Source organism: Anguilla rostrata, chromosome 11, assembly GCF_018555375.3.
Source record: "Anguilla rostrata isolate EN2019 chromosome 11, ASM1855537v3, whole genome shotgun sequence".
Classification (NCBI taxonomy): domain Eukaryota; kingdom Metazoa; phylum Chordata; class Actinopteri; order Anguilliformes; family Anguillidae; genus Anguilla; species Anguilla rostrata.
Genome location: NC_057943.1, coordinates 15,182,535 through 15,205,971, shown reverse-complemented (window position 1 = coordinate 15,205,971; position 23,437 = coordinate 15,182,535). Strand labels below are relative to the sequence as shown.

The 23,437-nt window shown below is 42.8% G+C and overlaps 1 protein-coding gene across 4 annotated transcripts in view; it reads left to right on the top strand.

Annotated features, from left to right (window-relative positions):
* The first annotated feature begins 3,244 nt into the window (after positions 1-3,244).
* Positions 3,245-23,437, top strand: part of LOC135234055 (sodium- and chloride-dependent creatine transporter 1-like) — a 32,130-nt gene continuing 11,937 nt past the window's right edge. For 2 of the 4 annotated variants that reach the window (XR_010324014.1, XM_064298179.1), the window contains exons 1-12: positions 3,245-3,404; positions 7,870-8,103; positions 10,320-10,451; positions 10,707-11,046; positions 11,314-11,446; positions 13,651-13,785; positions 15,587-15,690; positions 17,636-17,760; positions 18,264-18,376; positions 21,207-21,347; positions 21,513-21,615; positions 22,265-22,365. Coding sequence is in view for 3 of the 4 variants with exons in the window: in XM_064298179.1 (XP_064154249.1) it covers positions 3,287-3,404; positions 7,870-8,103; positions 10,320-10,451; positions 10,707-11,046; positions 11,314-11,446; positions 13,651-13,785; positions 15,587-15,690; positions 17,636-17,760; positions 18,264-18,376; positions 21,207-21,347; positions 21,513-21,615; positions 22,265-22,365 (1,779 nt within the window). In the remaining variant the exon portion in view is untranslated. Of the gene's footprint in view, positions 3,405-4,005; positions 4,877-7,869; positions 8,104-10,319; positions 10,452-10,706; positions 11,047-11,313; positions 11,447-13,650; positions 13,786-15,586; positions 15,691-17,635; positions 17,761-18,263; positions 18,377-21,206; positions 21,348-21,512; positions 21,616-22,264; positions 22,366-23,129; positions 23,301-23,437 lie in introns of those variants that run through there. The other 2 variants (XM_064298177.1, XM_064298178.1) reach the window with 2 other exon arrangements.

The window sequence follows — 23,437 nt, the reverse complement described above, 5'->3', positions numbered from 1 at the left end:
CGAGAAACGGCCTACATGTTTTGTCCTGTATATCATTGCAAATAGGCTCTTTTGACAGTGGCTGTGTTGGAGGCACTGTATGTTTGGTCACAGCTTGGCAGTGTTGGAGGCACTGTATGTTTGGTCACAGCTTGGCAAAGCAACTCGATTTCAATTTAATTGGAAAATTGCGCTGAATTATACCCGAGTAATCGTTAGGGAAGCATAGCTATTATGATATGAGTTGTTACGGATAGGCATTTTATGAACCTTAGGCTACATTTTGGGTTTACCCTGGCCGTAGCCTAATTTTTGAAAGTTATTATACATGCATACGTTTTATCTAATTTTGTCAATATAAAGACACTTAATTTAGGCCTTTTCAGTATATCACATTTCAGTGCAATTACATTCTATTTTGTGAAGGCAGAATATGCTTAGATTTGATCTGCGATGCTTTGATTGGGTGTAGCATATGTATCAAATGTCCATGATTACACGACCCTAACTGGTGTTGTAGCCTCTTCGATTTGGGCCTGCTCCAATTTATGAAGCAATAATGAATGGTGAAAAAGAATAAACACTTTCTAGCTGAAGTGGTGCACCCTCACTGAAATGGAAAGAAATTGACTCGCTGTATAAACGACGCGGATAGTCTCTACGTTCTAATTCAGACCAAAGAGTGGAGGTTTTGCGTGACGTTCACGAGATTCCAGACCGATGTCTATAGTGACACATTCTGGGTTAGCAAAACGACCTCCTTTTTATTGGTTGTATAAAATTATCCGACCAACAGCCTATAATTTATTTCAGAACACCGGTCGTTCGCTAGCTGAAGAAAGGAATGGAAGAAAATTAAGTGAGGCTGGCTATTCAAATAGGCAAAGACTATATGAACAACAGAACCCAATTATTGTATTAACTGAAAACAGCAGATAGTAGCCTAACATAAAATAAACTGGAAAGCCAGTTAGCTAGCTGTATCGCCTATACATTTTCCGTCCCCTTGACAATCACTCACGAAGCCCATTAAAATATATTCATTTAGATATAATCTTCCATTCATCACCTACATACTTTCGAAGTGGTTCATGATCATTGTAGGCTACTGTATCAACATTTACTGTATTCAGGATTTAATGTAGCAAGACAATTCTCGTTGCCATGTGTGTGTTGCTCTGTGTTACCAACACAGCATTGATTGTTATTTGATTGTAGCTAGCCTGGCCAGTTTTATATGTAAGCCCTAAGAGGCCATGAAATATTATTATTTTGGGTTCCGCTATCTCGAGATCACGACTTATCTCGTGATCACGAGATAACAAAAGTTGTTTTCTCGTGATCACGACTTATTAATCTCGTGATCATGAGATAAATTTGTTGGTCATCTTATCATTTACTTATGCAGGCAAGTGACTGCCATGTAGAAGTACACCATTAGAACGAATATGTAATAAGTTTTTTTTATTTTTATGTAACCCTCAATTGATTTTTAAAAATCTGGAACGGTTGTTAAAGTTATGCTTTTTAAATTGGTAAGTCTAACATCTGTTGGTAAAAAACACATAGGCCTAAGTTAAAATCGTCATCATGCCAGATTTTAAAGTAATAATCTCGAAGATTTTCATTAAAATAAATGTCTTTTAAGTCACTATCTATCGCTGCATTTGGGTAACACAATGGTGATTGAGCCTATTTTTATATTAATTTATACTATTATTATGATCATAATTCATGGTTAAAAAACTTGGTGTCTGTGGCGACATTCCCGGGAAAAAAATCACAAGCGGCGCACAGTTAGTGACGCGTTTTTCATCACCCATCAGTGGTTGGTCCGCCAGAGAGGGTAGGCCGAACTAAGGCAACATGCTCGCTCTTCAACTCACTTGTGTGTGAGCGGCGTACTGTTTTTTCTGGTATCTGCATGCGTTACAATAACAGAGAAGGGGGGGGAGTTATGGAACCCTAAAAAGTTTTTGTGTAACATGAGAGATCATATTATTTGTTGATGTAGATTTCGTATTACAATTAATGACAATTCAACTTTACTAAATTACATAGCTATTTGCTATGCTTCGGGGTCCAAGTTGAACGAACTATGCTGTTGTTCCCTGCACTTGGACCGGTACTTCTCTCTAGGGTTTTCGTCATACTTGTTCCTGGCTATGGTTATACACTTTGCTGTACGTCGCTCTGGGTAAGAGCATCTGCTAAATGCCTGTAATGTAATGATCTAGATTTGGCCAAAGATAAGATTTAATTGGATTATTGTCGTTGTCCCAATATACATGACTCGGAAAGAATCAATATTGACCGAGGTGTGTCTGACTAAGGCTTCTTATAAATCCTGCTTCCTCCAATTTTGTCGCAAGTTTTTTGAATAGTTCGCCATTCCGTATTTTTCTTCCATCCGTGTATTTTAGGATATTTAACTCCTTTAGTTGCGATAGCGCAATCGGACAGCACTAACCCATAAAAATGTACTTTGAATGGTACTTGCTCAATCGAAAAGTAAATGTGAAAAACATTCGATTACAGTCAGGGGCACAGAAATCTTCTGTCACACCCTCAATAAACGGCAAAAGTCCCAGTAGAAGATTGAATTAAATCTTTTAAAGTTATATATTTTCTGAAACGTTATCGATTCCGCTTGGCCACTGAGCGTGTTCCTATGTAAATTACGAACATGCGCAGAACGCATGTTTTGGCTCCGCCCCTGGTTATAAACACAGTATCGAGAAACAAATAGTGCAATAATTACATTTATGGTGAAGTATGCATATGGCTGATTGCAAAATAAGACACTATAAAATACAACCAAGTAGTTCTGAAAAGTTTACATAGGAGTCCTGACCTAGGCATGACATGGCAATGCCAATTTGCATAGATTTGGAAGCGGGAGTAAAACTGGTTAGTTGACATGGAAACTTTAAAGACGGAGTAGATAACTGTTGCATAACTGTTGCAGATCAAGATATTTCTTGTGTTCAAAATTAATCTAGAAATTAATCTTGGCAACCAGTGAAGGCATTATCAAATGGCCATGTGTATTTATTTTGCAGTTCAGTTGCCATATCGATAGTTCTAGTTAATTTTAAGAGCCCTAATTCATTTAGGGCTCTTCCGAGTTAATTTAGATTCACGTGGGAATCGTAATCTCGTTCAATGAACGCATCTCTCAACACGTTCACTGAGTTTGCAAGTGAAATCGGTCACTTTGGCAATCATTTTTACTCCCCTGCTTCCAGTTCTTTCGAAGCATTTGCGTGAGCCAGGAAAGCACATCTTCACTTGAAAATAATTTGATATGAATGAATTCTCTAAAACTAAAGATACATTAATAGATATTTCTACACGGATAAATATTTCGAGAATGCGAGGACAAAGCTGCCTCCCATTGTTTCAAAGCATGTGCGTGAGCTCAGGTAAGCACATCTTCACGTGAAAAATAATTTGATATTAATTAATTAATTAATGATTCTTGCATCGTAAAAGGAATCGCTTAGACAATACAAACTGTGTCTATAATTAAATAGTCTACCGACAGATTAAACGCGATAGTATACGCGAAACCTAAAATGTTGAATAGAAGGCAACATGTCTAATACTAATTGCTTGGATGCTGGATCATTTGACTTAATGTGCTGATAATGGGTAGATTCACAGCTGCTTGGGAAGACATGTTAGACTATCACTTTATATTGTGCAGTTGTTGGAGACATGACCTGGATTCATTCAGTTTTCCATGACATTTTTTATCTATACTTTCAGCGGAGGACATCAATATTTGGTCATTACTGTATAACGTTTTTGTTTCAAAATGATCCACAAAAAGGAGGGTATTGTCTCTGCACTCTGTAACATTTTTATGTGTGTTTAAAAATGTATTTCTCCCCAAAACGGGGTATCATGTAATTAAAGCCCATTAATTCCCCATCATTAACCAATTTGGGCCGACATAACTGCGGACAAAACTAGATGGGCCCCAGTTAGGTAGCCCAGGTAGGCCCCAACTGTCAGCTCACGTGTAACCCATGTGGGCCCCCACATGGACATATTGACTGGGAACTGTTATTTCGTGATCACGAGATAACGGAACCCAAAATAATAATATTGCATGGCCTCTTAGGGCTTCCGTAATACTGTATACCCTAAATGTTATATATGAACTAAGAAGCTTACACGCGAGACTGAATCTGAACATTTCAACGCTACCTAATTTATGTGGGTTGGTGCAGGAGAAAGCCTATGTGCGTACGTGTATCATTGTACGGTAATAAAGTGAACGAGAGAAGTGATGCTGCAGTCAGTGCAGCGGAACGCGCAGAGATTAGCCAATTGCAGCGAGGGGGACAGAACGCGCGTGGGGGGGAGGCGCGGGGGAGCAACTGATGACTGATCCGCGAAGCCAAGAGCTCACATTCCCCGGTTCTTCTGGCAAAGCGACAGACCAGTCCACTCAACAGAACTACCAGGCTCTGGGACGTTTGAATAAACGAGAAAAACCGATCGCCACCTCTTGACTTACAGTTATTTTCCTTTAATTTTCATCCATGAGATTTTTCAGGCTTACCTTCAAGTGCTTCGTCGACTGCTTTTGAATCCCCTTCGTCCCCATCGTCTGTCTGCGACGCATTGTAAATATTAGCTAATAATATCTCTAGCTATACCTAGCCTAAAAGCTTAATATAGCTAAAGAATATTTTTAATAACAAAAAGACAAAAAATAAAACAAAAGAAAAAAGGAACTGGATGACTAAATATATCTAAATTGCTTGCTACAATTTTTTGAACGACAATTGCATATCATTTTATAAATTCCATTTAAAATATTGGGGCTAGCTATCAACCAGCTGTCCGGCCAGCATGTCACCAGAGGTGGAAGAGAACGTTCCAGGTAAGTTTTATTACAGCGACAAATTGTATTAGTATTATTATTGATTGATGGACTGATATATTTATTTGTCGTATTTCTCATATTTAGCTAGCTAGCTAGCAAACATAACGTTACCGTAAATAATTATTTCGCTATTTGTTAGCTAGCCATACGAAATAAAATACAAAGCAACGATGAGGTCCAACTGGTCGCCAGCGGTGCAGTGTCCACGCCAGGTAATAAACGTTACTTGGAGGCTGGCTAGTAAGTAGGCTATGTAGCCTAACGTACGCACAGAACTCAAGACTGGAGTTGGAGGTCTTGACATTGGTTAGCGTTAATAGCTAATGATTTCTCCAAGCAACGATGTATTTTGACGGACATCCACACCTGGTCAGAAAGCTAAATAACGTTAGCTAACTTAAGTACCCTAACTTAATCAAGCTTTTCAAATGTATGCTCGGATGTGTGACCCCTGACATACTGATAACACAACTGAAACGTTTACTAACGTTACATCGTATACAAATATATACATATGTATACAAATATCTTGCACAGTGTGCTCGCTGACTAATGAACTGTTACCAAGAAGCAGGATGGTACAAGCGAAGTCAAAGATGGAACACACGTAGACTAACGGCCGCACATTACCTTGCCAGATAGCTGTCTAGCTTTACCCGTCGTAAGATCCTCTAAATGCGGGGTGCTTTTAACTTTGAGGTAACTTCCACTGCCACTGGTTGTAAGTTAACTAACCGTTTACTTAATGTACAAGTCCTATATTTCATAGGCACGGGATACACATAATAGTAGCAACTTTTTTGTGGAATTTGCTCTCACGAAGCTAGCTACTTAAATTACTGTTATGTCTCACTGACCAACCGGTTGAGAAGCTATACAGTTTAGGGGGGTCTTATCACCTTACAAGTAAGATAAATGTTCATCAGAGTTCTTCCATTTTGTAGTGTCTACTCTACAAATTATGACTGACAGTCGTAGATAGGCGGAAACTAATGCGCGCGCTCCCAGATGGATGTAGATTGGCTGGGCACCTGTTCCCACAGTATCTGATACAAACTAGATGTTTTCTGTCAAAATGTAAAACACACTTTTTAATGCATTGCACGTCTGTATGCCTTCCAAACAATACATACCATTAATAAACTGCATATCCCGCGAAGGATTGACTCATCTTAAATGAACCACTGATGAAAATAATATCAACGAGGTTAACGGTTGGGCTATGCTAATTGTTAAGCCTACAATGTAAGTACAAATCGGTGATACGTGAATAATACCGTACACTGTCTTTCCCAACTACAGACGGTTAGTAATAATCTCTCGCAGTAATAATGCGGCAATAATCTCTGTATACGACCTACTGAATAAATGCGATTTGGTTTATGCTAAAATCATTCATTTTTTAAGTTACGCTCTAGGGCCAATGGTCTCTCTCTCTCTCTCTCACTCACTCTTTCACACACACACACTAGTTTGCTCTCCGACTGCTCTAATCTGGAAAGAACTGCTTTCCTTTCTTACATCCGGGTTGCTGTGCCTGACATTGATACTGGAGAGCAATTATGATTTGCGTGACGTATGTGTGTGTGTAGTTCAGAGAGAGAAAGAGAGACACAATGTGTGTGTTCATTTTAGATTTAGAGTTAGAGTTTTGAAATAGTCAAAGAAGGAAGGGAATTGATTTTAATCCAAGGCAAATATTGAGATCGGTGGAAGAGACAGATGCACAGGCAGAAGGAAGTAATCTGTGGAGTGTGTCTGCGTGCACAGAAAGGAGTCAGTCAGACACGTGCCCTGGGGGTGGGCCACAGGGGCTTGAATTCTGCCTCTTTTGCACATATCACTCAATACACTAGGCTGAGTATAAGTGTAAGCCATTTTTCTCACCGATATGAAACTACTGTTTAGTGCACACGTCTTTCATGATTACTACTATTGTCTTTAAAGAAATATTTGGCATATTACTGTTTCCATTATTTCTGTGCTTTTCATTTTATACAGAGGTGTTAACATGCGGTCCAGCATTAAACCACAGTAACAACACCTTGTTTATGGAGTTATTTCAGCAATGGCAACAACATTATTGATTCAGAGCAGTTTGTACCATTTCAGTTCTGGTAGTACAGCTGTGACAGATGGTTTCTACTGAGTGATCTGACCTGTTTGTAGCAAGACCTCGCGAAACCCGAGGTTCGTGTGATTGGAGCACAGGTTCAACATTGAACCCTTGAGACATTCTTTACCTCAGACTTTTGACTAAATAATGCAGTATATTTATGAGTTACGGAATGTGTGCCATCGCGCAATTGTACACAGTAATTTACCCTTGAAGAGGTATCTTTATGCAGATAAATAATGTTCTGAGGGCAAATTCAGGGCTGTCTTGCAGAGAATGTTCTGGTTCAAGAGTGCAACAAACAGGTGTATTTTACCATGACTCATTTGATTTGAGCTTGAAGCACCTATTCCCAGGGTATGAAAATGGCGTCAAAGGAGTTTACAAATAAAGAGAAATGATAACAGTGAACTTGACTGATTCCTTAATGTTTTAATTCAATTAAATGACCATTAAGCAATTGCAAGAAGTTACCAGTGTCTGGTACATTCATGAGAACGGTGAAAACTATAGCATTCTGTAGATGTGCAGAAGAACCATTATCACAAAACGGCTGGATTAAAATCAGACAGAAGTGCTTTGCCGATAATTAGTACTTGTAATGCACTCCATTGCAGGTCTCTTGTGTTATTTATTGGTGGCTTTTATGCTGTGCTCTGAGTGGGACAGAGCTCTTCCTCTATGCCCTGGATTGGCGATGATAGCAAGAGCAAATTTTTACAAGCCAGTGAAAGAACAGGAAACATTTAATGGAAGGTGAATGATGTAGCTTGGTCATCAGTTAATTTGAAGGGGGTTTTTGGTAGTGTGGGATCACATGATGGAAATTGTATTTAAATCTCCTCTGCCTTTCTCTTGTTTTCTTTTTCTGTAGGGGATAGGGGACTGTCCCAGGGGGAGACTGGGGTCCCATTAGAAGAGGAGGGTGGGGTCGTGCGCCCCCTGGTGGCTGTGCCTGGGGTCGGCGGGACTGCTGGGGAAGATGGCCCGGTTGTGGAGCGAGAGACCTGGGCCAGGCAAATGGACTTCATTATGTCCTGTGTGGGCTTTGCTGTGGGCCTTGGTAACGTGTGGAGGTTTCCATATCTCTGCTACAAAAACGGTGGAGGTGAGGCCTGAAGCCATGCAGGACAGACTGCAGACGTACATATGCAGCAGCACATGTGCCATTTAGGCCTGATAGACGCTGCTCCTCAAATAACGAAGCACTGTAATATATGTAAAGTTAGAGCAGCGGGAAGATAAGGGAAATGGGATATGCTGGAGAACAAATGTTAAAACTGTGTGTGTGAGAGAGAGAGAGAGAGAGAGAGAGAGAAAATGAGAGAGAGAGAGAGGGGAGATATGAGGACAAAGGAGTGGTGCGTGGCTCTGTGCACGTAGCCAAACCCCTGGCACATGGTGTCACATAACCGAGGGCACGGTTTACATCTGCAGTCCTTCCCCTTGATAAAGCTGCTCATAAACATAGCCACTCTGTCTCCCTGGAGCACTCACAGCCTTTCTCCTACTTATCCCTTACCTCCCACTGAAGGGCGTTCCTTTTTTCCTACTCCCGCCTCACCTCGCACGAAAGAAAGTTCCACTATCGCTTTCGCTTAGCGCTGTCCCTCTTTTACTCCCTCTCTCAGTCCCTCCCGCCTTTTTCTCACTTCCTGTGATGTTTGTTCATTTTGAAGTGCGTATTGCGTTTGTCCCTTTATCTTGTGAATCGATGCCAGTGATGCCCACCGGCTGTGACTGAGTGTGTCATATCCTCATTGGAACAATGGCTTGCTTCAGTTTTTTTCTTTTGTCTGGATCAGTCTGTCAGACCCCGCCTTCCCCCTCTGCTCCACCAACCGGTGCACAAAGGTGCATTCTCCCAACTGTAGGCGCTGCGGAGATACAATATGGACACGGACTGTAACACAATGAGCAGTCTGTGCCTGTTTGTCCTCCCAGTGTCCTTTGCCATGCCCTTAACCAAACCACGTGGCAGAAGTGTACTGCAGTTTTGATCAGATTGATCTCTCAACCCTTGGCTTTTCTAAATTATGGCTTGTTGTGTGACGCAAAAATGCAGTTCCCCCTGTTATAAAGAAAGCCTATTCTAATTCTGTAATTTAGCCCGGCTTTTCATTTTAAGTCACTTTGTCAGAAACTGAAGCACGTTGTTTGATTAGTAGAACACAAGTATTTAAAAGCTCAAGTAAACAGGAAAAAAACTTTTAAAAGCTCTAAAAAATGGAAATAGTTTATGTAAATTGAGGTCACTGCTTCTGCACTTTGCTTGAGCTGGCTCCTGATTGTCAAAATATCTTATTTAACCACATATCTTACTTTATATGTTTTTCCCCTCCCTCCCTCCCTCCCTCCCTTTCTCTCTTTCTCTCTCCCCTTCTGATATTCTTCCTTATAAGGCCACAGTGAGCTGTCATCCACAGTGAGCATGTGAGCTAAAGAGTGTAGCGCATGGATGTTTGTAGCGGATTCGTCCCTCCTCTTTCTTCCTTTCCTCCCAGTTTTCCATCATGGTTTCTTCTCCATATAGAGCGCGTCAAATCCCTTCTCTTTTTTGAGCTGAGCGTTCAGCCTGCCTCCTCCCTCTCCATCCCTCTCTGTGTGGCTCTCCCTTATGTGACTTGATTCATCTCTCTGCCTCTGCCTCTGCCTCCCCCTGCAAATACACGGTGTTGGTATCTTCCCTGGGTTTTTATGTAAGGTAAACCAATGCCGCACGATTGGGGGGTTGGTCATTTTATAAGTTCAAAGGTCCTTTCTTATCATGGTATGATTGAATACCAAGGAAGCTGTGGATAAATAAGTGCTTACTCTAAGCATTTGAATTCTGTACATGATTGGAAACCAAATCCTGTGGTTTATCGCCCTTCAATTCAAATGGCCCTATATGGTTTTAATGACCAGGATGACATTTGCATTGCCACTGCCTTTTAGGCATACCATTTGTGTATGGGGGAAGTGTGCCAGCTGTTCCAACCTGCTGAATGAATGCAAGTGCGTCCTGACAAAAGATTTTGGGCAAGTGTTTTTGAGAGGAAATGCAGGTGTATGAGTGATGTTTTAGGATAAAGTACAGCTCTGACTTCTTGTAGATAACCCCTGCTTACTTTGAAGGTCACTGGTTTGTTTTTTGTACACAAGTGCAGTAGCAGTGAAACAATGTTTTATTTTTTTCCATTCTGTTACTTGTCTCCTTTATCTGTGACCTTGTCCATTTGTTTCTGAGAAGACAAGTCTCCCCCATGCTCTTTCCTCTCTCTCTCTCCCACAAACACACACACACATACACACACACATGTGCATGTTGTTGATGTGTTGCAGGCGTGTTTCTGATCCCCTACATGCTGATTGTGTTCATTGGGGGGATTCCGGTGTTCTTCCTGGAGATTGCACTGGGACAGTTCATGAAGCAAGGCGGCGTCTCTGCCTGGAACATCGCCCCACTTTTCAAAGGTGAAGCCCCTGGAGCTCAGCACAGTTTGGGGCATTATTCATGTGTTTATGAACGTCCTCAGTTAGATCTTATTTGCTTTAGTGCGTCTGTAACTCTCCTTTAATACTAAACTGTTATTTGTCAAATCCTTGTACTCGTGTCCATTTTGTCTCTATCAGTCTTACCCCATTTGTGCTCCATAGTCACGTAATTAATGTCACTCCATGTATCTGTCTGTCGATCCTTTTCTCTGATGTCCATTCTCTTTCTGTCAGGTTTGGGGTTGGCGTCCATGGTGATTGTGTTCTTCTGTAACACCTATTACATCATGATCCTGGTGTGGGGGCTGTACTTCCTGCTCCACTCCTTCTCCGCGCCCCTGCCCTGGGCCACCTGCGGGAACCCGTGGAACACCCCAAACTGCACGCAGGACTTCCGCAGAGCCTGCACCAATCGCAGCGCCCTCCTAGCCCTCCCCTCGGACCCCACCTCCCCGCTGCACAACCTCTCCTCCCACTCCCTCCCGTCCCCCATCAACCTCTCCTCCATCCTCCCTCTCAACTCCAGCTGCACCGATATGGAGGGCCTGCGATCTCCTGTCATCGAGTTTTGGGAGTGAGTGTCACCGCTTTTTTATAATGCCGACTTTAGCCTTGTTTCAGTTGACCGCACAACCGTGTGTCATCCTGTTTCACCTTCAGATTCAGCTTCAGTCGCACGATCGTTCAGATTTAATCACGTATTTGCACCATTCACATTTTGTAGCCCGTTCAGAGAGCGTTAAGTGTAGCAGAGTGGCTGCCGGCTTCTGAAGTGTGTCCTCTCTGTCACCCTTCCTGCGTGCTAGCTCATACTGACGATGTCCGTGTCTCTCATTCTCAGACGGAAGGTGCTGCGGTTGTCGGGAGGGTTGGACGAGGCCGGGGAGGTCAGCGGTCACATGGTTATGTGTCTGTTGGTCACCTGGGTCATCGTCTACTTCTGCATATGGAAGGGGGTTAAGTCTACTGGCAAGGTGAACACAGCAGTGTGTGTGTGTCTGTGTGTGTGTGTGTTCATGGCGGGGGGGTGAGACTGCCATCATGGATGTGTGCTGTTTAATTTGTGGACTTGTGGCAGTCATACATGGTGGGTGATGCAGGGGAAAGTAAGACCTTTGCATCTTGCTGAATGTCCATTTATGTACTTTTTCTGTAACCGTTTTATTCTTCGGGTTTCAATCTATGGGATCAGCAGCTTGGCCACCATCTGTCCTTTAACCTCTGAGCTAAAAGCTTTTACACTCGGTTCAGGCTGTCTAGACACAAACACTCAGGCATAAAAATATAACAAACTCAGTCAATAGCAGGGATGGGATCTGAAGATTTCCCCATTTCTGTTCACCTTGTTCCAACTCAGTTCTTGTTTAATGAGAGCCAATGGAAGACCCAAAGCTTGAGTCAGCTGTTGTTCTGGGTGTTAGTCAGCCCCTGGTTGAAAGACATCTCTGAAACCTGGAGTGGATCTGTAGGGTCTTCAGGAGTGGCTAACGCTGCTCTAGAGTTTAACATTGGGCTGGAAGCGGAGGGAAATGAAAGTAAGCATCATTAGCGTTTATTTGTTGACACAGACAGCCTAGTGCGTAAGCAGGGTGAAGGGCAGTGTGCCGGCTGACTCCCGCTCCCTAAGGCCGGGCCGCGCCGGGGCGGCGCAGGTGCGTCATATCCAGGCTGCCGCGTGCCGCTCTGCAGAGGAGGCAGAAACGGGTTAGGGCTGCAGGATCTCATCCCAGATTTGGCTCGGTAATGAATTTTCATGACCCCCCGTAGGACTCCCCCTCCCCACCCACCTGCGCCGCCCTGGTCACCCAGCTCAGACCAGCTTTGGCCCTGCGCCTCTGCGCTTCCCAGCATGACCACAGCACCAGAGGGCTGCTGAGAACAAGGGGCTCCATTCAGCTTTTCGCCCATAAGCCGATTAACTGCTTTTTTCCCTCAGAGAACTGAAGTTTTTTCTCATGAGATCAAGAAATAAAGGTTTAAAGGTTTTAGGGGGAAATATTTCCATAACCCTCCCACCAGTCCCCGATGTGTTGGTTTGTGTGAGCTTACCGTAAGCTGAATCCTGAACTGCGTGTTGACTGCTGCAGTTACGTAATACTTCGCTTGTTTGTTAGGACTCTGAGCCCATTTCTGAACACCTTTTCCATGAGTAATACCAATAAGTAAATGTATTTGTTTTTGCTTTTGATGCTGAGCATAATGTTAACAGTAGAATGGCCATAGTTTTGCACTACATCTACCTATATTGGCTAAATGCAAGCATGTTGAACAGTTCAGTTGCTCCATTTAATTTTTACCGAAAAGAATACAGTTCATTTTATGGGATATATTTGAAGGCAACAACTTTGCATGTAAATTAACTAAGCAACATTTAAAAAATGGAATTATAGTGTGTTATTTCGCATGTGTACAATAGTTCAGTTTATAACAAATAATAAAAACACGTTCATGCTGAGAACAGCATAATAAAATCCCTGTAGATAAGTGACTCCATTTCATCAAAGTGTCACAGCATTGCCATTTCTTCTTGTGCATCCATTGGCTTTCATGCCATGGTGTAGGTCTTGGCAAAATGAACTTTATACAGTTCACTTGCGCAGTTGTGCCTGCAGTACCATGGCGTTTTATGAGTCAGTCCAAATTTCAGATTTTATCTCTCATAATTAGCAGGCAATTTATTATAGATCGTCATCAAAAGGACTTTTTTAATAGTTTCGATGCATTCCATGCCCTAAAGACTGTTCCAATGGTTAGGTGAGATCAATTATATTTGTTATTTTATTTTTAGTTATTTTATTTGTCATTTTTTTTTCTTTTTCCTTTTTGACTGAATTTTTGAAGTCACGCGTGTTGGAGATATCACAAATGGGGAAGTGCATAGTTTTAATGAGGGGAGTTATAGTATATTTGATACCCCAACTGCCAGAAGACATGCTGTAGCCGTTCTAGTGTTAAGGATATCACGCACATCATGGTATGTGTCTATAAATCATATTAAATTCTGCCAGCATTAGCACTCACATACTTGACCCACACTTGCTATTGCATTTAGCAGTATTCACTCAGCCTTTAATGTACTCCCTGCGTAGTGTCTGTGTTGTGTGGGTTCAGCCTGTGCATTACTTAGGCAGTGTGTTCTGTAGCTGTAGCTGTAGCTGTGTCTGCCTGCCCTCCCCAGGTGGTGTATTTCACTGCGCTCTTCCCCTACCTGGTGTTGGTGGTGCTGCTGGCCCATGGAGTCACCCTGCCTGGTGCTTTGGACGGGATTGTGTACTACCTGAAGCCCGACTGGTCCAAGCTTGGAGAGGCCCAGGTCAGAGTGCTGTGTGTGCGTGTGTGATGAAATGCTTTTCTGTAAAGTTTTCCGAGTTATGCTTTAGAGAAAGTTGTAATGGGATTTAATAACTGAAAACACAAGATTTTACATCAATCTGCAGATTATCTAACCATTTTGCAAAAAACTCACAATACTTTGTTTCTCTTCTCCGCTCTGGATTATGGCAAATTGCATAGCAAATTGCTTTGTTATCATTCACTCAGGGAAGCCTACACTTCAATGTGTTGTTTGTGAGAAGAACATATAATTATGGGCTCCTAGCACTTAGCTTAGCTGCAGTTATCGTCTGCTCTTTGTAGAAGAATGTGTCTTAGGGCCATATTTACTGAGGATTTGTGGTGCTTTTATAGACACTAACGAGACGTAGAGTTTTTACATATTTACTAAAGTGCTGCACCGGAGATATGCGCTGATAAAACTGGATAAATTTGGCATCCCTGAAATTTGCATGTTTGGGTGAATGCATTTGTATTCCATGACGATCTCACGGTAGACCGCAAAAATATGGGAAGAGAGAATGGAAATTTATGCATATGCCCTGCTACAGGTGATTTTACCTGGCTGGAGGCCCTTGCGGCAAAGGTAATTGCGTCTGCTTTTTAACCTCTGGGAAAAGCGGGTGTTAACTTCTTTCTGTCACGAGATCAGGACTCTCCCTTGTTAGAGTAGGAGAGAGTCCCATAAATGTAACAGTTTTCATATTTTGCATATATTCACATTTATTCAGAAAATATTGAGCCTAGCACTATGAAATTTTACTCCAAACAGCTTTGACATGTCAGTAGTCATTAGCCGTTTCAATTACATTCATAACTTATTTGAGTCAGATACAGTTAAAACCAAGCTATGCAGTCCGATGTTACATTCATACCGCCTAGTTCGTATAATTGTTTTAGAGGTGCGGAATAATTGTAACAGTAAATGTAAATGCCCTATACTGTGCATACGCAGGTGTTTTTTGGCACATACAAATGTTAATCAAGGAAACACTTTTCCATTGGTAATGTGCGACCAGCCACATCCTCAGATTATGAAGCACAGGGCTTTATTCATTAAAAACTCCTGTTTTTGGCTCATCTAGCATCCAATTCCAGCTAGAATACATGCTAGAAAACCATACTATCTTTTCAAGGATGGCTAACTTTTTTTAATGGTTACTTTTTACATAGCCAGTTTTAGTAAATACCCTGCTAAATTTGAAACCCATTTTATTTCGGCACTGATGCTAATTTGCTTCGTAAATATGGCCCTTAGTTTAGGTGGAGTTGGAAATGACTATTTCCATTTGAACAGCTTGCTAGCCTCATGCTAACAGCATGGATATGTCATCGATGGCATTTGTAGATTTCTGGGGACTCAGGGCAGACTGAAAGCTCTCAGAATTTTACTGAATTTAATTAAAAAATAAATTCCTTTAATGCATCCGGTGAGATGGATATTCATTGATGGTACACAAGGGAAAGTGGAAATAAATAGCTTATTATAAAGGTGCTGTAAGAAAGGTGTAATTGTGATTTGTGTCATGCATATATTTTTACTTAAACATACTGAAGTTGGTATATATAGCTCTTCCTGTGCTATTTTAGACAGGCTTAGCAGTGGCCCACCCCTCATTTCTTCTTCTTGTGCTTGCCGTACTTTATGGTGGCTTTCCAGAGTAGTGCAGCACGTACATCAGTGTTTTGTGTGCTTCATCGTGAAGTGAAAAGCTTGAGGCGCAGTGTGAAGGTTGGATGTGACCCTGTGTGTCAGACGTGTCTTTCCCCCGATCTCGCAGGTGTGGATTGACGCAGGAACGCAGATCTTTTTCTCCTACGCTATCGGCCTGGGTGCGCTGACCGCACTGGGAAGTTACAACCGCTTCCACAACAACTGCTACCAGTGAGTCCCCCGCATGTGCACAGTGCCCAAAGCAATGATGCGCTCAACTAGGTGCACAGGCAAGGTGAACTGTGTTGTTCCATTATGTCTGCAGCCTAATTTAACTTTTGTCTAATTTCAGCGAAAATTCCTTTTGTGTCCTTAATTTAAGATTTTCATTTTCTCAATTATTTAGGTTCTTAGTTATTATTGTCATCACTGGTCTTGGCCATGTGCTTCTTTGTGCTTCACACATCACAGGCGGAATCCCTTTTTCTCCAAAGCTAGTTTGTTCACAGTTTTTAGTTCTGCTTTGGGCTGTGCGGACAAAGCCTTCAAACAGCCATTATTTGCGTGCCTCAAATAAAGGCATTTTCCATTCTCTGACACAGTCATTCATGCATGGATTGGCCTGTAACCTGACTTTTGTTCTCACTAATTGTTTTCTACGTCACAAAGTGAGAGCAAGGTCACACTCACTGGCTCCAGGTTGCTTTTCAGTGTTTGGTCTCTAACTCATCCAGTATTGTGTTCTGATTAAACTTAAAAAATTTTCCCATTGATTTTCAAATTGATTGTCAAACTGTGGAGTCACAGATGCTTGTGTGAACATTGATTGTGCATTCAAAGTGTATGAATTTCTGCTGGTTTGCCTCACTACTGGTTTCTACTGGTAGTCAGGTTACACTGGTATCTAACATTTTATGTTCAAACTGTAGGTTATGGTGTCGAAGGTCAAGGTCAGACAGCCACCTAATAGGCAGTTCCTACCTTGGTTCTTGTAATTGTATAATGAAACCGCATATGTTGTCTTATTTTTCTCTGTATTGCAGTGCTTGTATAATTATATATTTTATTTATATAATGCTCCAAGTTCCAGTTTTTTAAAATGCTAGTGTTGGCCTATTCACCTAAAATGGCTGAATTGAACAGTTTCAGTTTGGCTAGACATTTCTGTACACAGTATGTTGTGTTCAGTTTCCCTCAGTCCACATCATCAGCTGCACAGTTCTCTGAATGCATGTCTTCAGAAGTTTATCATACAGTTCTGTTGCTTTTATTTCTCTCTGTGGTTTGACTGAGTTCTTCTTCATCGTGGTCGAGTCGGCGGAAACACAGGCGCTCATCTTCATGCACTTGGAGCTAGTCCCCGCCCCCCGTGGCCTCAGTCCCTGTTTAACGAGTGGTCCCATTATAAATCCAGTCTGTTTGTCGCAATGCAATTTTGGACATCTAGTTAAGGGTTTTATAAGGGAAGTGGTGTTTAGAATGCAGAAAATGCGGCTTTGGGTCAAAACATTTGCTGAATTGTGTGTGGACTGTATGTGGCTTGTTGACTACATCTTACCACACTGACGGCAAGATCAGAAATCAGCAGATTCAGTAGTAAAACAGACAACATGCACATCTGGTTGTCAAATAGGCGATTAACAATACCAGTGGCGCTGTGCATTATCTACCCTATTGGAGCTCTTCCCATTCCAGCGTCTCGGGCAACCTATGCCTCTGTTCATCATAGATATAGACCTGCTAGATCACTGGATTTGCTAAGTAAGAGGAACAGACAAAGTGGATGTGAAGCTTGGGGTTGGATACTTAAGATGAAAACGTAATTATTGCGGATGGATGCAACTTTACTTCAGGAGTTCTGTGGCTGTTTCTGTTTGGGAACGTCCGGTCTCTGTTACCTGTGCAGGGGTCCCCACCCGCTGGCTTGGGAGACATGGGGCTCCTGAGCCCCTGTCGTGTGGCTCGCAGCAACCTTGGGAAAAGTAATATATAAATAAAATATTTAAAATAGGAAATATAAGGGACCTATTCACAGGGTAAAATGGTAATATGGACACTCGTGACATGAAAAGGAAAAATGGTTGAGCTGTATTGACTGGGTATTGTAACTGAGGTTAAACTACTGGTGGTATAAAATTCAAACAAAAGTTTGTTAAATCTCTCTCTCTCTCTGCAGGGATGCCTTTGTCCTTGCCCTGATCAACAGTGGGACCAGTTTCTTTGCCGGCTTTGTGGTGTTCTCTGTGCTGGGCTTCATGGCGGCTGAACAGGGGGTGGACATCAGCAAGGTTGCAGAGAGCGGTGAGGCCGGGAGCAAAGGGCGGGCAGCACAAAGACACACACCTTCTCTGTTCCTTCTGCTCTCTTACCATTTCATTTCTCCTTTCATTTCACTCCTTCATCCAGTACAGTGGTCTCCTTGTTGTCCCACCCACCCAACGTGAAACCGAACCGCTGCTTTATTTCCTTAGTGTGTCCACAGCTCCCGAGCGTGTGGCATGCAAGCAGACAGATTAGCGCCAGGCTGCGTGTGTTCTGCTCGCCGCTCTCTTTTCTGGAAGCGGCGCGTTTGTTGGCGGGCTCAGATTGGCGCTCCCCCCGCCTGCCCCGGCCCGTCGTTTAATTCAGTGCCACTGCGTGCCGTGGAGCGCTGCGGTTATGCCACCCCGGACTCTCACATTCAGCGCCGAGCGTTTACCGCTCAGCCAACGCTGCCAAAGCCCAGCGCAGGCCACTGTGAGGTAAATAATGTATAAGGGGTACTTTCTGAAGCAGGCATGTGTTCTCCTCCTCCTCCTCCACAGGCCCCGGCTTGGCTTTCATCGCCTACCCGAAAGCGGTGACCCTCATGCCCCTGGCGCCACTGTGGGCGGCCCTCTTCTTCTTCATGCTGCTCGTGCTGGGACTGGACAGCCAGGTCTGAGAACATGGGCTTCAGCGATATAGCCACTCCGCTCCTGTCTCATGTCTGCAGTAGGCCTTAGATCAGAGCCGGCCAGCCCTGTTCCTGGAGATCTGCCGTTTGCACTCCAGGCCTAGCGTAGCTTTTCGCGCCTCACTGAGCTGCTGTGCCAAATTAGGGATGAAATTGAGATCTTGAGGGTAGATCTCCAGTAACACAGACCTGCCAACCTGCACGCATTTTGTGTACAACCACTCAATTCTTGGTCAAAATACGCAGGTACGAAATGCCAGCTGAAACTACACACAAAAAAAAAATTTAATTACGGAAAACAATCAATTAATACAAAACAATACCGTACATTTATTCGGGGTGTATCCTAATGAGATAAATTTGTGTATATACAGTCCCCTCCAAAAGTATTGGAACAGCAAGGCCAATTCCTTAGTTTTTGCAATACATTCAATACATTTGGGGTTGAGAAAAAAAGATGAACATGAGACAAGAGTTCAGAATATCAGCTTTTATTTCCTAGTATTTACACCTAGATGTGTTAAAGTACTTAGAACATAGCACCTTTTGGTATCAGACCACCCAATTTTTAGGTGAGCAAAAGTATTGGAACAGAGAGTATTTAAGTAAATGAACGTAAATAACACTTAATATTTGGTAGCATATCCCTTGCTTGCAATAACTGCATCAAGCCTGCGACCCATTGACATCACCAAACTGTTGCATTCTTCTTTTGTGATGCTTTTCCAGGCTTTTACTGCAGCCTCTTTCAGTTGATGTTTGTTTTGGGGGGTTCTTCCTTTCAATCTCCTCTTCAGGAGGTGAAATGCATGCTCAATTGGGTTAAGGTCTGGTGATTGACTTGGCCAGTCTAAAACCTTCCACTTTTTCTCACCAATTAAGTCCCTTGTTGTGTTGGCAGTGTGTTTTGGGTCATTGTCTTGCTGCAAGATGAAGTTCCTCCCAATTAGTTTGGATGCATTTCTCCGTAAGTTGGCAGACAGAATGTTTTTGTAGACTTCTGAATTCATCCTGCTGCTACCATCATGAGTTACATCATCAATAAAGATTAGTGGACATTCAGGACATTCCAAGTTGTTGTACAAGCTATCCCCAATGTTTGTGCAATGGCTCTGATCGATTTCCCCTCTTTTCTAAGCTTCACAATGGCTTGCTTTTCTCCCAAAGACAGTTCTCTGGTCTTCATGTTAGTTTATCTTTTATAACACAAATGCAGTCTTCAGAGGCAAAACCCAAGGCTAAAACCAAGAGTAGACATTCAGAACTATTTATTGTTTAACCAATCAATGTAACAGGACACATCTGGGCAACAAGAAACACCTGTCAGTCACATTCCAATAATTTTGCTGACCTAAAAATTGGGTTGTCTGATACAAAAGGTGATATGTTCTAAGTTGTTTAATAAATCTAGATAAAAATACCAGAAAATAAAAGCTGAAATTCAGATCTGTCATCTCATGTACATCTTTTGACCTCAAACTCAATTGTCTTCAGTGTATAGCAAAAACAAAGGAATTGACCTTGCTGTTCCAATACTTTTGGAGGGGACTGTAGTTAGCCGTAGTAGTAGCTTGCATACGATTTAGCCTCTTTATGAGACGTAATATTATTTTACGTATTATATATGTATGCTTTGGCAATAATTACATTTGTATTTCATGCCAATAAAGCAACTTAAATTGAAATTGAGAGCAGCAGACCTACTAAAAAGCAAGTCCGTGGGGGGGTTCGAGAAGGTCCTCGCAAAATATCAGGAGCAATGGCCGTGCCTCCGGCCCTCAAAAACTTCGTACCATGCATTTTGCACATTGTGCAATTATGATTTTGACATTAGCCACCAAGGAGCTTCAGGTAATAATTTAGCTAAACCTCTAGTTACAAAAGCTTACATTCCTAGATAATTTGTCAATTGAATACTTTTTTTCATTAGGCCTATATGATGTGTGCCTATATAAGCTGATTTAATTATTAAATAAAAATAGAAATTGTGAACAGAAACTTGGTTTTATTCAATTGACAGTGTTTAACATCGCAACATAAGTTTTTATTTATTTTTATTTTTTTAAGTAAGTTTCTGTAAATACTTGAAAATGAAAACATATGTTACAATATACAAAATAAATTATTTCCATTTTTAAGTAACTGAATGCAATTCACTTATGGTTATCAGTTTGTATAAGCACACATCATATAATGAAATATTAATCATGATAAAATTGTTTTAAGCAGGTGTACTCAAACTTTTGACTTGCAAGTATATGATAATATAGCCCAGTGCAGTGCAAGTTATATTTCAGAATCTGGTCAAATTTGTACAATTTTGCCTGATCGCTTTAACAGTCAAAACTAGAATTATGAATAAAGGCTTGTGTGTGCGTGAAAAGTGAAGTGGTGCGAAAGCATGTGAGCTAAGCCTTACAATGACAAAATATTTTCCTGTTATAAGGTTGGCAGGTCTGGTAATAGGCTTGGCCAGTTTTCTGCCTCAAATGCAAACTATATGGCAGTAAATGGTGGGTACAGTCGGTTTTTACAGTGCTGTTAAATACCCGCATTACAACATGGTAGCATGTCCTTAACGGTGATGACTCACAACAGTAGCTGTACATCTGTGGACCCGCAGCGCTCTCTGTAACTCTGATGCAGTTGTGACGCTGACTGCTTTTGCTGTTGCCGCAGTCTGAAACCCAGTGTTTGACCGATGGCCTTGTGTTGTATCTAGTCCGGTGTAGTGGAGTCATGTTTCAGATGCAGATTACATGTATCCAGTCATCTCCTCATATCTCTCTCTCTCTCTGTCTCTCTGCTTCAGTTCGTGGGGGTTGAAGGATTTATCACAGGAATTATGGACATGCTTCCCCCTAATGCGCTGGCATGCTCTTTTCGTCGAGAGGTTGTCGTGGCGATCTGCTGCATCACTTGCTTCTTTATCGACCTCTCCATGGTAACAGAGGTAGGGTTCAGAAATGACAAGGCTTCTGTCTGAATTTGTTTGAAATGCCACATTCTACATCGAACAACACGCTTTGACGGCATGCTTTGTTTAAACGTGGTGTCAGAGAGTAAGCGTGAGACTTCTAAATAAAGATTTCCTCTCTTTCTCCCTGTGTTTGTGCAGGGGGGCATGTATGTGTTCCAGCTGTTTGACTACTACTCTGCCAGTGGGATGACTCTGCTCTGGCAGGCTTTCTGGGAGTGCGTGGTGGTGGCTTGGGTCTATGGTAAGAGTCTCGACTGTGGATACAATGAGTTTCTCATGCAGCAGGGTCTCAAGTACAAGGATATGCCAAGGTCAGATGTGCGTGTGTGTGTGTGTTTTGGCTGTTTGTATCCGTGTGTGTGTGTGTGTGTGTGTGTGTGTGTGTGTTTGTTTTGGCTGTTTGTATCCGTGTGTGTGCGTGCGTGTGTGTGTGTGTTTTGGCTGTTTGTATCCGTGTGTGTGTGTGTGTGTGTGTGTGTGTGTTTTGGCTGTTTGTATCCGTGTGTGTGTGTGTGTGTGTGTTGCCTAGCGTGTTCCATTGTGTGTATGTGAGAGTTTAGTTTCCACAGTTGTTTGACTCACAGCAGAACTTTCCTGAGAATGGCACCTGAATAGAGTGCTGTGGCAGATTAGTCATTCCTGAGTCAGTCTGGGGGTGTATGAGTGTGTTACTCGTTATGGAAACTGATAATTCATTGTTAATTCTGACCTCTTTTTCCTTTTCCATCTCTTTGTTCCTCCATCTGTTTTCTTCCTATCTCACTGTCTTGTTCTCCCTCTCTGCATTTCCCCCCCCTCTCCCCCCCCTCTCTCTCTGTCTCTCTGTCTCTCTCTCTGTCTCTCTGTGTCTCTCTCTCCCCCCTCTCTCTCTCTCCGGCGTGTTTCTCCAGGAGCGGACCGCTTCATGGATGACGTGGCGCGGATGATAGGTTACCGCCCACTCCCCTACATGAAGTGGTGCTGGTCCTACGTCACGCCCTTAGTGTGTGTGGTGAGTCTGAAGGCTGCACTGACCTTCGCATTTCTGCAGGAAACCATGTTAAGACTGGAGCTGCTGAGCATTCATTGGTGCCAGAGGTCACTGTCTAGCAGGAGTGGCCTAACACTGCACAGACCACAGCACCACTGAACTGAGCACCACAGACCACAGCACCACAGACCACAGTACTACATACCACAGCACCACACGCCACAGCACTACAGACCAGAGCACCACAGAACATAACACGTCAGACCACAGTACTACAGACCACAGCACCACAGACCAGAGCATGTACACCTGTTAATGGGTTCTGCCCCCAAACTGCGACCCTGAATCAATTCCTGCTTTTTCCACGTAGTGAGTTGCTTTAAGTTCAGGAGCAATTATATTGATCCTGGCCTGGGTCAGTTGTTTGTTTGCAGGATGCATATGGGGAAATTGCCTGTAAGTGCATAATGGAAAGTGTGTGGTGCGTTGGGCATTGAGAGCTCCAGGGTAGACTTGGGGACGCAGGGCAGGAAAAGCAGCAGAGTGGGAAAACTGTGCCACCTGCTGGATGTTACAGTGACTCATCAGATACTTCCCTGCTCCGGCTGAAGCAATAGAGACAACAAGGAGCATGAGTGAGATGTGAGATAAGAAGCATGTGAGCGAATGCATTACATTTAGTGGTGTTTGATAGTGTTTCTGTGTGTGTGTGTGTGTGAGCGTGTATATGTGCGTGTTTGTACGTGAGTGTGTTTAACACTGTGGTTGGCTGCGTGTGTTGGCAGGGTATCTTCCTTTTCCACGTGGTGAACTACAGGCCTCTGACCTATAACTCCAGCTATGTGTACCCCTGGTGGGGGGAGGCCTTGGGCTGGGGGCTGGCTCTCTCCTCCATGCTGTGCATCCCCATCAGCGTCTTCTACAAACTGCTGCGCTGCAAGGGCTCCCTCAGAGAGGTGTGTGTGAATCAGAGAGTGAGAGTGTGTGTGTGTGTGTGTGAGAGAGAGTGCTGTGTGTGTGTGTGTGTGTGTGCGTGTGTGTGTATGAGGGAGAGTGCTCTGTGTGTGAGTGCTGTGTATGTGTGAATGAGAGA